Below are 16,033 nucleotides of genomic sequence, written 5' to 3'. Positions count from 1 at the left end.
AAGGATAGTTCTCAATTAGTTTTTATTAATTTAAAATATTATCTTTATTGTTAATAAGTATAGTGGATACGTTTTTAATAAAGTTTAATAACATTGTTTTTAATAGGGGGCTTTTATTTTGAAAAAAATCTTTACCTGTATCCGGTGTGTCAAACGGAATGAAACAAAAACGGTTTTAGATATACTATGTAGAAAACTGCCGATTAGGTTTAAATAGCTGCCGAGGTGCATTAATCCTGTTCTGTATTATGCTATTTTTAAATGATGGATAAATTTGTTGTTCGTGTACCAAAGGAGAGCGTGAAGCAGGAACCAAGACAAGAGAGGAGTTACAAACAAGCAACATTAGAGTCCCTGCGGGTAAGTCTTAGGTATTTTGTACTGTCCATCATCCCTCCACAGCTTTGACTGAATTGTTACTAAAATATTTTTTTCAGAGAGTGGTAGTAATTGAAGATATCGAAAGATACAAATCAATCCTTGAACTCCCTGGCCAACCTAAAGAGAACATATTAGAAGCCTTGAGAGAACTAGACAAGAAAGTGCCTTCCAAAGAAGTGCTCAAGACTACCAAAATTGGTAAGATATTTGTATTGGTCTTTGCTTGCTTTGGGAGACGTACACACCATCTAATTGTTCCCTCTTATACTAATATCCAATTCTTATATTTATTTAGGATATACGGTAAACAATCTACGTAAATACTCTGAAGATGCTGAGATCAAATCACTTGCTGGGGCAGTGTACACACATTGGAGGACCTTCATTGAAGAGCATGCAAACAAACCCTCGATAGAAGTTCGCTGTGACAAACAGACTGAAGGTTTAAGGAGTAATGCCAGAAAACTCCTTTCTGAAGCCATTGAGTTAAAGGTACTAAAGATTTGTACTTAATAAGTCTGTATAGGGCACACACATGGAGTTGCCTTGATCCTCTGGAAGCATTTCTTGTTCTTTAAGGAATAGTTTACCCAAATCATCATTTACTGTCATAAAATGTGGATGGTGACTAATAGCCCGGAGCTGTTTTATAAAAAACTTTATGTTTGGGCTAAACAAAGCATTAATATATGATTTTGAATTCAAAGAACCAAAGGAAATATTTCTTGAATATATTTCTATATTTAGAAATAACTTTATTCTTTTTTATTATTCATTAAACATTATTTCTCTTAAACTGTTCTTTATTTTATTTTACTGACTCATTAATTGTTAAAAACATCATCACTTTCCTAATTTCCAGGTTGAGCATGGGCTTGTGGAGAACATTGAAAGGGAGGTTTTTCACCAAAGCTCTCGGCTTGTTAATGGTCCATACAGAAGAACTGTCAGGGCTCTTGTCTTTGCTCTAAAACACAAGCCTGAATTGAGAGCACAAGTGAAAGAAGGAAAACTACCAGTGAATAAATTTGTAAGCAGTCACAAGAAGAAACCGTAAGGAACTGGACTATTCTGATTTGGGACAACTACAAATAGGTTTTAGAAAACTTTTTTTATTGCTCATGTTTTTTAAACATACGACAATGTAATTTACTCAATAACTTTACTTGACATCTTGTTTTAAATATAACATTTTTTATCAGTTGTCATCATGTTTCTATTGATACCTACACATACAAAACGGTATAAAAATTAGAGCTACATCCGTTATATATCTAAAGAATGGCACACCTATAGGAGCACTAACCACACAACAGCAATTAACATGAGGATGACAGCAAGAACACAGATGCTGATGAAAATGATGTCACTGGTCTCATGGGGTTCACCTCCTTCATCCTCATTCTTGGTGTTTGCTTCCTTGGCCAGACGGGCCAGTTCGTTGAGCCTGTTACGTTCCTCCACTGAGATGATGTTGATCATGGCCACCTTCCTCTGGGCATCACACTGCACCTCATATTCCTGAATATTCTGCTGCATCCCGTCAAAGTCAATGTAGAGCGAGTTCACCAGCATGGTAATGTTTTGTCGTTTCTGGAGAGGATTACATAGGATAGATATTTATCATCAACAAGGAACTTTTTTAACCTTGGTTTATCTTTTGCTTATGTAAAATTTAGCCTATATTAAAAAATTATAAATCTTAAGTGGTGGAGTGTCTCTTTAATTTTTCTACCTCTCCAGCAGTTCCACAGTTTACAAAGCGGGCGAGAATTTTGTAGGTTGTTTCTGTCAGCTGTGCAGAACAGGATGGATTTCCTAGATAAATGCCTTCGCGGTCCATCTGAGGCAAAGCCTGCCTGGAGATCTGAATCTGGAACTCGGTTCTGGTGCAACTTATATTGACCGGCACCACTGTGACACAACACCAAAGCACAATAACTAAAAAAATCACAATAAGTGATGCTCCATGAACAGAATGTAAATATTACGTCTACATAATTTTAAATTCTATTAATTTGAAAAAGTATTCAACATATGCTGTTAATACCTCACCTCCAATATAGGAGGCCACAAAGCCCTTAAATGCATAGTTCCTATCGGTGTTCAGAACAACCAACAGTTTATTTCCCTTAGAGGTCAAAGGTGGAGGTTGTTCACTGCCACACCAGTGACCCAAGAGAGAATCTTTATCGCTCTCCCCGTCATACACGGCCACAGAGTCATAATCACACATGTCGGTCAGACTGTTCCTATCCTCGAGCTCCAGAATAGGGAAAAATAGCTTGATCCTGTAGCCGGCTGCTAGATTGATAGTCCAGTGACAGTTGATGTTGTTGGGGTAGATGTTTGGGTATTGAGGGCTGGTGAAGTTCCCACTGATGGTTTTAAGAACCTGCTGGCACTCTCCTTAAAAAATAAGATTATACATTTTAAACTATTGTAAATCTATGTGAAGCATGACTTAAGCATGACTCAAGATTTTGCATTACAACACGTGTTTCACCTGAATAGTAGTAGGCTTTAAAACCTCTCCCTCCAATGTTGAAATCAGATTTGAAGACCACCAGCAGTTGGTTTGATGTAGTGATGGTATTGGGAGGTCTCTCATTACCACAGTAGTTTCCCAGGTGACGATGTTTAACCGTGGGACCATCAAAGAGAGCCACATAGTCAAAGTTACACCCCTCGTTGTTTTCCAACTGGAAGTCGAGGAACACCAGGCTGACTACACTCTGATTGGACACGTGAACCATCCAGGAACAGTCAGCATTGTTGTTATATTCTAGTGGATAACCCGGACTTGAGATGATTCCTGAGAGACCGGTCAAAACCCCACCACACATATCTGAGTTAAAAAGAAAACAAATTGAACTTGGTATGTTGTAATAGGAGTGGAAAGCTACATTTTGATTAGCTTTTTTTTGATGTATTAGTATTTTTTTTATTAAAAGTCTATTATAGCCATGTGTGACATGTTGAATAGCAAAAAATGCTTTTCACTTAGTTTATTAAACAACTAAAAACCATGTTTATAGCAAGGGCAATTGTTTTTCCTAAACTTGCACATGCAAGGTCGGCAAGCAACATGGGACACACAATGTAAGTTGTATAAACCTTCGGCCTATAGGCTACACTGTAAAAAATTACAATTGTTAAATCAACCCAGTCATTATTTATTATTTATCTTGACTAGAGATGAGTTGACATTTTTTCAACTATATTTTATAAGTTGTAGCAACTCATCTCTTGTCAAGATAAATAATAGGAAGTTGACATGACCTGTAAATCTGAGTTGATTTAACAAAATAATTTAAGGCAGCAAAGATTTTTTACAGTGTATGTATTGTAACCTTCACATTTCCGTATAGACTTCCATTGTAAGTGTATCACTGTAAAAAATATTATTTTTTGAGTAATTTTTGTGTTTCTGCAAAAATGGTATCTCAGTGTGAGACAACTCACCTTTCCTGTAGCCCACAGAGAAGCCCTTGTGTGCAACATGTCGATCTGAACGGAAGATGATGGACATGACGTTCCACGAAGAGCTGAACTGAGGAGGAGCCATGTCGCCACAGAATTTTCCCAACAGATTTCCTTCATCCTCCGAGATGCCATTATATATTTTTATATAGTCATAAGCACAGTCTGTATGGTATTCCAACTCAAAGAAATGGAAGGTTAAAAGTACTGATGATCCCTCTGACACCACTATCAGCCAGGTGCATTCTGTGTTATAAGGGTACAGACTTGGAAAATTTGGGCTTGACACATTGCCACTGCTTGCAGAGATGATTCCGCCACATTTAACACCTAAACAATCATTGGGCGCACATATTAACCCTAAGTTCAACTGGAATTATAAAGCTGCTGTATGCATTTACAATGTTACAACATTGATAACATGTGCACTTTCACCTATGAGATAGGAAAGAGTCCTACCTTTCTTGGAGGTGACTTTTCCAGCAATGAACAAGACATGAATGAAAACAGTCATCCTCCAAACCATGTTGTTCCTGTGGTGTATAGTGTTTAAGTTCCTCTGTGCATAGTCTCCTTTTGGAGAGGGTTTGACATGAGTGATGTTAAAGCTCAGAAAGCACTTCATACTGTGGCCTTTGTGGAGCAATTGGATAGGTGGCCTACTCTTTGCCTCCCCAACTAAATTTTAATGAGGACTATCAAATGCACGCAGGTGGCTTGTCAAGACACTGTTTGGAGAGAATGGCATAAAAAGTTAATAGGTGTATCATGCACATGGAACAACTGGTGTGTTTTAAGTCGATAAGAGGAACACAGGTGACCGCATGTATTGCAGCTTGCACGCTACTGATGTTACTAATGAAGCAGGCGCATGAAGTCAAGATATACAATTTAACAATGCAAAGATATATAAAGTATATATTTATTAATGGAGGTTCATTTCAAAATCCTTGCTGAATAGAATACACTTAAACCAGACTAATGCTGATCTTATCTGGTTTAAGCTGGTCCTCCCAGCCTGCCAGCAAGGTGGTCAGTAGGTGGGTCCGCTGGTCTTCCAGCCTCACAAGGTCTAAAGCGTGGTCAAGCTGCACATCACCCAAAATCAGCCAACTAGCATAGGCTTAGTTTTTCCAGCAGGGGTGGTACTTAAATGGTCACTTGTAGCATTATTATTTCACTATTGGATTGTAATGTTTATGCAATTACATGCCTGTAAAGATCATCGCTTACCAGTAGATGGAAACAAAGTGCAAATTTGCACTTTCAATATATCATCCGAAGAAGACACGTTACCCACGTGACACAAACATGGACGCCTCCTGTGAGCACATCGAGAAAATGTCATAACGACGAGCATCATTGTTTGTAGCTGACAAGTCCAATTTTTTAAAAAAGATTTAGCATATCTGTTTGTATTTAAAATGTTTAACGCAACAGTTCAAAGTATTAGGGCATCAACTCCCAAAATAGCTCAAAAATGTAAATATAAAGATTGTCTTGGTGTCCTCAGTGCTAATGCATATCGCTGCCTGTCAACGAGCTCTTGCTTACATGGGAAGGTTGTACCGAGGAAAAGGCCGCGGGTTATCCATGAAATTGCCGGACTGGAGCCGATCACGTACGCCGACAGGATGCACTTCGTTCCTGGACTGGCAAAGCCCAGGTTTCCTGAATGGGATCGTGGATGGAAAGATCCTCTACACTATCAGTCACCTAAACTGGAAGACATGCCGCTACACAAAGACAAAACCTGTTACATATTCAATCAGAGGACTAATGTGTTAGAAGGTATTTATCCTTAATATAAATATAAATATTTGTCAAAGTCCCATATTAGTTTCTTTAACTGGGATCATACAAAAATATTTGAGTTAAATTATTTAATTTAAATAATTTAAAATGTATAATTTAAAAATGATAAACCTTAAACCAAATTTTATAAAGGTTTTATTAACAAGTTTCATTATTGAGGTTATAAGCTCTTAATAATAAAATCTTTAATAACACTTTTTTTTTAATCAGCATTAGTTACTGCCAGATGTTATATTGTTATGCACTTTTGATTTGATCAACGTGTGACAATATATTATGTGATGATATCTGATATCTGTTTCTAGGGGTGCGACAGGCTCTTTGGCTCAGCAAGTCTGTCCTCATCAAAGGGTTACCTGCTCAGATTGTGACCCTGAGTGAAGATCCAGCCAATCAGATTGAGAACCAGGATGACAGAGTCCAGAACGCCATTAAAAACTCTAGACTGTGGGACACCAATGAAAATCGACCACCCAGAGAGAGATTCTGGTGGGTACATCTTTACTGCTCACAGTTCATATCGTTTATGTGACAAAGCAGGTACAGTACACAAAGCTAAGAGAGAGCAGATGTAACATAAACCACAGACAGACTTTTTTGACACTTTAAAAGCTATTTAACATAAATATTTTGCAGTGTTATCCAAGTTGATCATTTTGTGATTATAAGTAGGGCTCCATAACGATTAATTGCAACAAATTGTATGCAGAATAATATGCAGAATGTATGTATAAATACACACACACACACACACACACACACACACACACACACACACACACACACACACACACACACACACACACATTATGGTTTCCATGTTTTGTGGGGACATTCCATAGACGTAATGCATTTTATACCATACAAACTGTATATTCTATTCCCCTTACCTACCCCATTCCCTAACCCCAGCCATCACAGAAACCCTTCTCCTACTTCACATTTTCAAGAAACATCATTCTGTTTGATTTATAAGCTTGTTTCCTCATGGGGACATCAAAATGTCCCCACAAGGTCACAAAAACACTGGTATTCCTATCTTTGTGGGGACAATTGGTCCCCACAACGTGATAATTACCAGGTACACACACACACACACACACACACACACAGGCATGCATATATTTACATTTGTATAAACATTTTTATATTTATATATAATCTATATCATATGAAATACTTAAAGGCAGGGTGCACCAGGCCCGGTACTAGGCTTGCTGGACTGGGGGGGCAGTCAGGATTTTTGGGTGGGCAGCCATTTCTCGACTAAAATGATTCATACACTAAAATTATGGATGTTTCAATCCAATATTACTTTGCATGTCTTATAATAAAAGGCAATTTATATGTCATTTTGCACTTTCAAATTTTAAAAGTAGATGCAATTAGATTAATGATTTATAATGTTATAATGATTACACTAGTTTGACACATTTAGTCACAGTTAATGAAATCAGGCAAGCAGGTGATATAAATATAAAGCTGTACATATAGCTATATTTTATTAATGTTTACACTGCATTTAATCTATTATTTCACTTATAGATAAATTAAAGCCATTCTTATACCTACCCTACCCAACATATGCCTTTATTCTAAATAAACACTTGTTAGGAACTTTATTTCCACTTCTCAAACATTTTCTTCATTTAAAATAATGTATTTTCAATGTGATAAGCTGTATTGTCATTAATTCCTGACCCTATCATACATGCTGCTGCAGCAACCTCAAATATCACAACAAAGCACAATGCTTTAAATAATATATTGTTGCATCATGTAAGCAATTTGACATGCATGACAAATTCGTCAAAGGTTATCCTGTTTGCCTATAATAGCACCAGACAAAAGCACAAGCCCTAAAATACTGTAAGTGTGATTTGCGACGAGACCAAAGATAAATCACACTGCTTTGTTCATAACACAGCAAATTAGATATTATAATACAACGCAACATTATAAAATACAACGTTTTACCTTACGATGACCTTGCGGAGTGAAAGCTCCTCTTGAACTTAAAAGTCTGTAGAATTTTGCGTGTGAAGTTTTTCTCAAACGCGAGCTGAATGAGCTGATGAATGACGATGACAAAACCGCTAAAATTAGATTTTAAAACTGCACTGCACGCGATGCTCAGCTGTTACAACACTGTATATTTACTGTATAACCATCTTTTATCATTTATATCTACTATATAGTATGCCACAACCAAACTGCATATTCTAATTTTAATAAACAGAACTACATCTAAAACAAACACATTAAATGCTGCTGGAGACTTGCCATTGGCTGTTGTATTTGCATGAATAAATAATGAGGTGAGTCTAAGAAAGGATAAGGGGCTATTTTGGGCATGTTTTACTATAAAAAAAAGTTTTAATTTAATATGTGTTGGGTTATTACGTTTATGTAATACTAAATTGCATTGGTTTTTATATATATTTTAAAGATGCGTTTTTTTAGTTACCGTCATAGAGAACAGTAGTGCTTTTTCTGTGACTTAAATACTGCTGAAAATGCCTTAAAGGTTTGAATAAGCTAATCAGCCAATAGTGGGTGGGAGCTGTAAATGCTAGCGCTTGCCTAAAGAAGACATTTTTTTTGTAAAGAGACTCCGTTATTTTAAGGTTGGCTGGACATTTTTGGGGGGGCAGAAGGAAAATCTGGGGGGGCAATGCCCCTCCCAGCCCCCCTGTAGACCCGGCCCTGGGGTGCACGATCTCTGAAAGCCAATGTTGACATTTGAAATTACCTAAACAAACACACCCCTACCCCAATAGAATCTGTTACATTCTTTTGACAGACCCACCCCACACATACGCAACCCAGGCAACGATGTCGGGTAGGAGTAGTAGTAGGAGTAAACTTATGTATCTCTTTCCCTGCCATTGGCGAGTTATCTCGTCGTTATCTAGTCAATTAAGAGAAAACGTTTCCCTGCCAATGACACTTCCTTGACAAGTTTTATGGTAATCTGTAAACTCTTACCCAATTTAATAAAAAACGAAGCATCAACTAATTGAACAACATTGTAAACTCTGTATGTTTTGATCATCGTTCTAAATCTGATCTCTTACAGTCCTTTACAAAAATTCAAATATTTTAGCTTTCTGCTTAGTATTTTTTTTTGAGAGGTTTTAAAAAGAGAACAAATTAAAATGGGATGAAACTTTTTCAGTTTTGTTTGTTTGTTTGAAAGCAGAGGATCTGTTATTTTATTTGATATATTGTATGTTTATATATTTAAAGAAGAACATTTTCCTCGAGGGCATTTTGGGAAACTTTTGTGAAAAGTACAAAAAATGCTGGCGGCAACTTTAAAAAAGAAAAGGCTGGCGGGGAATGAGTTAACTTAAAATATGATAGTCACAACCTGTATAAAATAGCACTTTTACATAATGTTTTAAAATTATAGGTTGTTGTCATTTTTATATCAAATTGTGTTGATGTTTTTTACACGCAAATATATATATATATATAATATATATATATATATATATATATATATATATATATATATATATATATATTTATATATATATATATATATATATATATATATATATATTTATATTTATATATTTATATATTGATTACTATGTAATTCAGTTCAATGACCATCAACACAGTATCAGTTTAGCTTTAAGTTTAGTTATCACTAAAGATGAAACCAATAAAGATATAATTAGAAAAAATTTGGGAAGTGTACAATTAATGTTAACATTCTGGTTATTGATTTTGGAGGATGGAGGAGTTTTAGTTTTATACTGACGGGTTTAATAGCATTAACATTGTAATAATCAATAACATCATGGGTGATTATTCGTATACCATAAATATAACATGTTTATTACTCTAAAAACAATACTGGGGTGCTATCGTACAAATTATGTGTCATTTTGTCTGTAGATCATAAAGCGACTTGCACACAGTCCTGTCTCACCCCGCGCTTCATAATTGGCTCAACAGCTTCGATATGAAAGGTGGCATTTGGCCCATGCCTTGTTCCTCTGATGATGTGTTGAATTTAATGACGGTCATTAAACACAGGCCAGTCTGCTTTGCCAGCAGGGAACAGCTCAGTAAAGCCTTTATTAATTAATTCTGCTCCTGGGAGGTCTGCCATTCATAAGAGCCTCTTTGATATCTCTCATCTCCCCAGTTAAAGTTTGCCCTTTAGTGGCTGTTTTATCTCCCGGCTACTGCTTGCCCTTAACATTTTCCTTTTCACGAAAACCCGTCACGCCACAAGCATGAAAAGGCCATACTGACATTGACAAAAATGACAATACGCTTGGGAAAAGATTCATCTGGTTAATAAGAATTAAGAATGAATTAAGTTAACGTCCTGTTTTGTTTATAACGTTGTGCAATTTTTGAGCTGTTTTATTTCTCTTTAGCCCTTCGTTGATCCACAACCTGCTTCACCTGTGTGGCAGCATGCATGTGACTCACCCTGAACTAGCCAAGAGAATTCTTGCTGATAAATACAGTTTGGCGGCCACCTGGAGAAGAGGTGGGTATATTTAATACTACACTCAGTGGCCCCCAAAAATATGAAAAGTCTTTTGTAAAATGTATACATTTCACTGCATTACATATAAGAATAGAAAAATAATACGAAAATGTTGTAATAGGAGAGGACGTGTTCCAGGTGAGGGGTCAGAATGGACTGCTATTGAACAGTATGACCCCTGTGCCTGTGGTCGCCGGAGATGAGCAGATCCAGAGCACAGCAGATCAAGCTCTAGAGACCTTCTACCCTATTTCTCCAACCATTGATCTTCAGTGCACACGTGTCTTTCAGGAGAAGAATGACACAGGTCAGCCATATACCCTACACACCTTATACTTTTCACACTGACAGTGCTATGTAGCAAAACTTAGATTTTAGCTAATGTAAGGTATGGAGACCACGGGTGATGCAATAAAGAGGAGCAGAGTTGGACTTTATGCAAATGTACAATAATGGGAGATTAGACATTAAGGCTCATTTGATCCATCTGACACGAAATGTATGAAACTACAAGGGGCCAATCACACCAAAAGCATTTATGGCAGTTGCAGGCGCCGTTTTTGAATGATATTCAATGGGCAGGGAGCGTTTGCGCGCTGTTTATGCGCGCCGAGCGCCTTGCGGTTTTTGCCCCCGGCCGCAGCGCTAAGAGCGGAGAAGCTTCCGACGTCATTCGCGTCTTTCCATTGTCCAATCGAATGAGGGGAGAGGCCTTACATTGTGGTGAGGGAAGTTTACAGTTGCTTTGAAGAAGCGGACTCCACTCACTCACTGTCTCCTGCGTGTTTGTGCACCTCTCCCATTACTGGTCAAAAATAACCCAGACATTTTTAGAGTGCATATTTAGCATATAAACCTTAATTAAGAATTGACATAGTTTAATGCTTGCTTCCCTGTCACCAGGTTTCAGACCGGACTACCCGTTCCCTCATGCCCACACTCTCTTCCTAATGGAGATGGGCAACGCCCCAAAACTCCTTCCTGAACAGCTCCGCGCCAAAATGATAATGTTTGCGTTTGGGAACGCGCTGACCCGAGCTCATGCCCTGTATGGGGTAAGATACTTGCATGTTTAAAGAAAAATCTATTGATGTTTTGTTTGTTAATATGTTGATTCATTTATGCATTTGGCTTTTAGGTTTTTTTTAGCGGCATCTAGTTGTGAAATTGCGAATTGCAACTAACAGCTCAGTCCACTGTTCACCTCTCAATTTTTAAAAGCATAGTGAAGCTACGGTAGCTGCCACAGGACAAACATGTTGTCATCTGAGACAATGTAAGAATGAAACGCGCACTGTAGAACAGTTTGTCCGGTTAGGGCTACTGTAGAAACATGACGGTGACTTCCATGTAAGGGGACCCGCAGTGTATGTTGATAAAAATTGCTTTTTTTAAGGTAATAAAAACAGTTTATTATGTAAAGTCTTTATACATCACTGATGATATAGTTATGTATATTATATTGAATTTCTGTCAAGAGATCCTTCTAAAAGCATTTTTCAGTAGCTTGGCGGTAGCTTAGCTGCTTTCTAAATCAAATAGCTTTTCAGTAGCTAAGCTCTTTTTTTGACCAAGTAGTGAGGTAGCTTCCACACAAGCTACAATTTTCCAAACATTTCTGAAGTCGTCCTGAATTTGAGAATAAGCGCGTCATTTGAATCGACACAGGACGTCGTTTGTTCCGTATTTTCGAGTTGTGCAGCCTTCCTTCATTCATACAAAACATTACCACTCGCATTCTGTGAAGACTCGTGCTCTACCTCTGACTGGGTTATGTCATCAAGCCAAGCTAATATAAAAACATGGAATAAATATTACAATTGAAACTATTAATAGAATGTGCTTTGGCGGGCACCTCACAGACTCTGTGCAGGCTACCTGCTGCCTGCGGGCCCACGTTGGAGACTCTTGTGTTAAGATATGTCAGGGCCAGATGTTTTTGAATAAAGGCAGCTCAAACATGCATTTTATTCTGGGAGTAGGATAAGTCCAGCAAACAGCCCCAAAATGTGAAGTTCCTAGGCCTACATTATGCTTGTATTGCCTATAATTACCAAAATGATCAATTGAAACTGAATAAATAATTACATAATAAAACTGGTTAAAAATAAAAAAGTAGCTTAGATGTAGCAAGCTACTATTGATGTAGCTTAGCTTGCTACATTTCCCAGGGGGAAGCTTCAGTGTAGTGAAGCTTTATTTAATGTGAAGTAACTGGTAGCTTTGCTCACTACATTTTCCAAGTAGCTTGCCCAGCACTGTCTAAAAGTTACACAATGCACCTTTTACTAAGGCAACTAACTTTCGTATTTTAAAATTGAACAACCATAATACTAGTCGTTTGGTTTAGAAGTAAAATGTTTTGTACTCATCCTGCAGATGGAGCCCAGGGTGTTGGAGAAGCCCATTGTGGTACAGAGTGTGGCCACTAACGGTCGCATCTTCCAGTTTGTGGTGTTTCAGCTCAACACCACCGATCTGCAGTCTGACAATGGAATAAAGAATCTGGCATGGGTTGATGAGGACCAGCCACTATATGAGTTTGCTAAAGTTCGGCCTGTTATCAAGAAGAAGGTTGTGCAGGTAACTGCTAAAGTTCATTTAGTTACATTACCTTTCAATGGCAAAATTGGCATTATGTATCTACATATAACTTTTGTTATATGCTGGTCAGAAGCCCCATTGACTTTCAAAGTAGGATAAAGGAATACTATAGAAGTCAATGGGGCTTCTGATCGGGTTTGGTTAGAAACATTTCAAAATTGCTTATTTTGTGTTCATTAAAACAAAGACATTTATACAGGTTCCTAACAATAGGAGAGTGAGTAAATGACAGAAATTTCATTTTTTTGGGGTGAATTATGCTTTAAATATGCTTAAAATTGACACTTTATGCATAAGCGATCTTTGCAATAAAAAAAATCCAGTTGTGAAATATTTAAAGGCAGTGTGAAGTTTTCTGTTTAGTGTCACCTTTAGTGTTTGTTTACTGAGCATGTTGTATTCCTTATTGTAGGTCCCTGCTGGTTTGTCAGGATATGAGCCTAACACCTTTAAGAAGTTCTTGGCGCTCCACCTGCATGGAGCAGCGTAAACAGCTCTTAGATCAAACACCTTTGCCAGAATATCATGATACTTATTTCCAAAGTCAACCTACATAACATAAATCAAAACTATGAATAAAAGTCATTATGTCCAAAGATGTCCTTTATTTGTGTGTCTATTATATGAGGCAGTTTCCTGTACAGGGCTTATCCTAATCCCAGAATAAATTGCATCTTAACCGCTAGGGCTGGGTATCGACTCGGATGTTCCAGATCGATTTGATTTCGATTCACAAGCTATCAATTCCGATTCTCTGATCGATTTTTATGCTCGATTCGACTCAATGAATATAGATTTAATACAAAAACTATATTTATAAAAAAGATGTCGGTAATTAATAAAAAGAAATTAAGAGCCACAAACCTGTATATTAAACTCTTTTATTTTAGGTACACTTGGGTACATTAAAACAGAACCCATCTCTATTTTCAAATGCATACAATTATGTTAAATACAATACAATACAATTTTGATGCAAGATGAAAAATGTGTGCTGAAAAAAGTCAGAACAGTCGCATTTCTTGATCAAACAGGATCAGGTTATTTCATAAAAAAAAAAATAGATTTGTGGCCTTTGAGAATCGATTTTGAATCGACCACGTAAATACCCCCCGAAAAATCAATTTTTTTGCCCAGACCTATTAACCACTGTATTCTGCTGTTTATGTTTTCAAGATTTTTCTGTGTTTTTTTCTGCATCTATTAATGTAAAGCTGCTTTGAAACAATTAAACAATTGTGAAAAGTGGTATATAGATTGAATTGAATGTGTCATAATTTAAAAGCTTTCACTGATGTATCTTAACTTTATCAATGTCATTGTTTTGTCTCATGATGCACACCGGTAATGTTTTTTGTAAGGTGGTATTGTCAAAACTACTTAAATGTCCTGATATAACTAAGGAATAGTCCTGGATCAATTCAAAACCTGTTTGAGAAACTGCCCCTGTAAATTGAATTATTACATTTAGTTATCATTATTAATGATCAGAACCAATATATAATTATTATACGCATTTATTTGCAGAAGGCATAAGGAAATATTTTACAATAGTTGGTATGAACAGAAAAATAATTTAATCATAAAAATTACACGAGTCATTCCTTTAACTATTCTCCTGAAGAACATAATATACACTTTAAAGGCTAAACAACACAGTACATGTGTAACAGGTCAAGTGTGGCTGTACAGCAAAGTGACAGACTAACACATGGGAAAAACATAAAAAAAACAACGTATAAATTAAATCAAGGTCTGTGGCACATCTAAAAGTGAACAGTAAAAGTAAAAAAAAAAATGGCAATGAAAAACATGCTAATTTCCAGAGTTATGTGAATCGGAGCAAAGGCAGCATGGGGAACAGGAAAGATAACCTTTGCAACAAACAACAGTCAACCAGTATGCAGTTTATCCAATCTGTGTAAATATAGTGAACCTTTCCCTTTATTTCGGTTATACTTAATTTCCCTTGCTTCAGAGATCTGAAATCTGTACTGTTGTCTTGTGACATCTTCTCTGGTAAGAAAATGCCATCAATTGCCCGAGAAGAATCTCAGGTAGGCTTAACCTTGAGTCAAATAGTTTTTGAACCTCACAAAAATAATTTGGAACTGAGATTTGGAAAAGTGAAAATGCTGTAGATTTCTGACTTCAGGTAACAGGTATAAGCTCTCAGACCTGAACAAAGCACATGGAAATGCTTGGAAAAAGGCGTTAGCAGTTAATGTCATTTTTAAAACAACCAAGAAGACATAAAAATAAAACAGTAGCTCATTGTCCATTATCTTTCCGAGTAGGTGACGAGAAAAAGGGAAGTCCATTGGTCCATCTTAAAAGCAACTATAGTCAAAGCCATTGGTCTACTCATTGTGGATGTGCCGCTTTTAAGGAAGCCATTTCAGTATGACTTGTGCTAAAGGCTGTTTCAAAATGTAAGTAGAGATTGGAGACTAGAAATTCCCACGTCGTCAAAGGAATGTTACACAGAATGGTTCCTGTTCACTTTTGAAAGCCATTTATATAGTTTGCTATAAATCCACAGTGTAGATGTTATCACAGTCCCCTCTGTTTGAGATCCACTCTCATTTAAAACAAAGGACAATTTATCTTCTCTGGTCACATCCGGTGTGGGCTTCTTAAGTCTGTTTTTAACTACAAAATACAAAAATATGAAATCAAATTACTCTTCAAAGTGGGGCTCCCATCTCAAACTGGTTCTTCTCGTATAAACCCATCCTGCAGTCCTTTTCGATCGTGTTGAAATGAGGAGCATTCACCTTGACCAGAGCTGGTTTAAGATTGGTTCTCAGTGATGTGCGAGACTAAACTTAGACCTCTCTCTGGTTCATGGTAGTGGGGTTGGTCCCTAGTCTTAGTGACACCTTTACTTTGTAAACTGATGCACAGTTTTCCATCACACACTCATTGTCATTGTTGGCGAGTACTGAAAAAGACAGAATCACCCAAAAATAAGAAAGCGAATAATAATTGATGAGGAATGATTTTCACATTTCAACTATGTTTTGTTTGGTGCTTACATTTTCATTTTGGAAAGAGTGAAGAAAGCTTCCTCCCAGGTCACTGTCATCTCGTGGAGTTCCTGGTGTGTTACTCATACCACTTAGATTATTGGGGGAATTCTGGGATGGAAAAAATACACAGATTTTTTATCTCAGTGGTATTGATCAGCCTTAGGCATGTTTTATTTTGTTAGTTTTCATAAAGTTCTAACAG

The 16,033-nt window shown here is 37.0% G+C and overlaps 4 protein-coding genes across 7 annotated transcripts in view; 2 read left to right on the top strand and 2 right to left on the bottom strand.

Moving 5' to 3' along the window:
* Positions 1-138: 138 nt before the first annotated feature.
* tceanc2 (transcription elongation factor A (SII) N-terminal and central domain containing 2) lies at positions 139-1,572 on the top strand. Its single transcript, XM_065275967.2, has 4 exons — positions 139-360; positions 438-579; positions 677-873; positions 1,244-1,572. The coding sequence occupies exons 1-4, from the start codon at positions 262-264 to the stop codon at positions 1,436-1,438; spliced, it is 633 nt and encodes a 210-aa protein (XP_065132039.1). The 5' UTR covers positions 139-261; the 3' UTR covers positions 1,439-1,572.
* Positions 1,573-1,669: 97 nt separating this feature from the next.
* Positions 1,670-4,968, bottom strand: cdcp2 (CUB domain containing protein 2). Its single transcript, XM_065275958.2, has 6 exons — positions 4,324-4,968; positions 3,847-4,194; positions 2,888-3,229; positions 2,437-2,790; positions 2,117-2,295; positions 1,670-1,974 (listed from the first exon to the last, which is right to left on the bottom strand). Exons 1-6 carry the CDS (start codon positions 4,487-4,489, stop codon positions 1,672-1,674), a joined length of 1,692 nt encoding a protein of 563 aa, XP_065132030.1. The 5' UTR covers positions 4,490-4,968; the 3' UTR covers positions 1,670-1,671.
* A 320-nt stretch (positions 4,969-5,288) lies between these two features.
* mrpl37 (mitochondrial ribosomal protein L37) lies at positions 5,289-13,395 on the top strand. Its single transcript, XM_065275962.2, has 7 exons — positions 5,289-5,655; positions 5,985-6,168; positions 10,080-10,195; positions 10,317-10,502; positions 11,099-11,250; positions 12,575-12,778; positions 13,212-13,395. Exons 1-7 carry the CDS (start codon positions 5,289-5,291, stop codon positions 13,287-13,289), a joined length of 1,287 nt encoding a protein of 428 aa, XP_065132034.1. The 3' UTR covers positions 13,290-13,395.
* A 905-nt stretch (positions 13,396-14,300) lies between these two features.
* ssbp3a (single stranded DNA binding protein 3a) overlaps positions 14,301-16,033 on the bottom strand; it is a 34,436-nt gene continuing 32,703 nt past the window's right edge. For all 4 annotated transcript variants that reach the window (XM_065275963.1, XM_065275964.1, XM_065275965.1 and 1 more), the window contains 2 exons: positions 15,838-15,939; positions 14,301-15,743 (listed from right to left, as the gene is read on the bottom strand). In XM_065275963.1, coding sequence (XP_065132035.1) covers positions 15,714-15,743; positions 15,838-15,939 — 132 coding nt within the window. In that variant the 3' untranslated portion in view covers positions 14,301-15,713. The remainder of the gene's footprint in view (positions 15,744-15,837; positions 15,940-16,033) is intronic.

The sequence above is a fragment of the Paramisgurnus dabryanus genome, chromosome 6 (assembly GCF_030506205.2).
Source record: "Paramisgurnus dabryanus chromosome 6, PD_genome_1.1, whole genome shotgun sequence".
Classification (NCBI taxonomy): domain Eukaryota; kingdom Metazoa; phylum Chordata; class Actinopteri; order Cypriniformes; family Cobitidae; genus Paramisgurnus; species Paramisgurnus dabryanus.
Note: the sequence above shows the minus strand (reverse complement) of the source record. Positions and strands in the feature narration are given on the sequence as shown.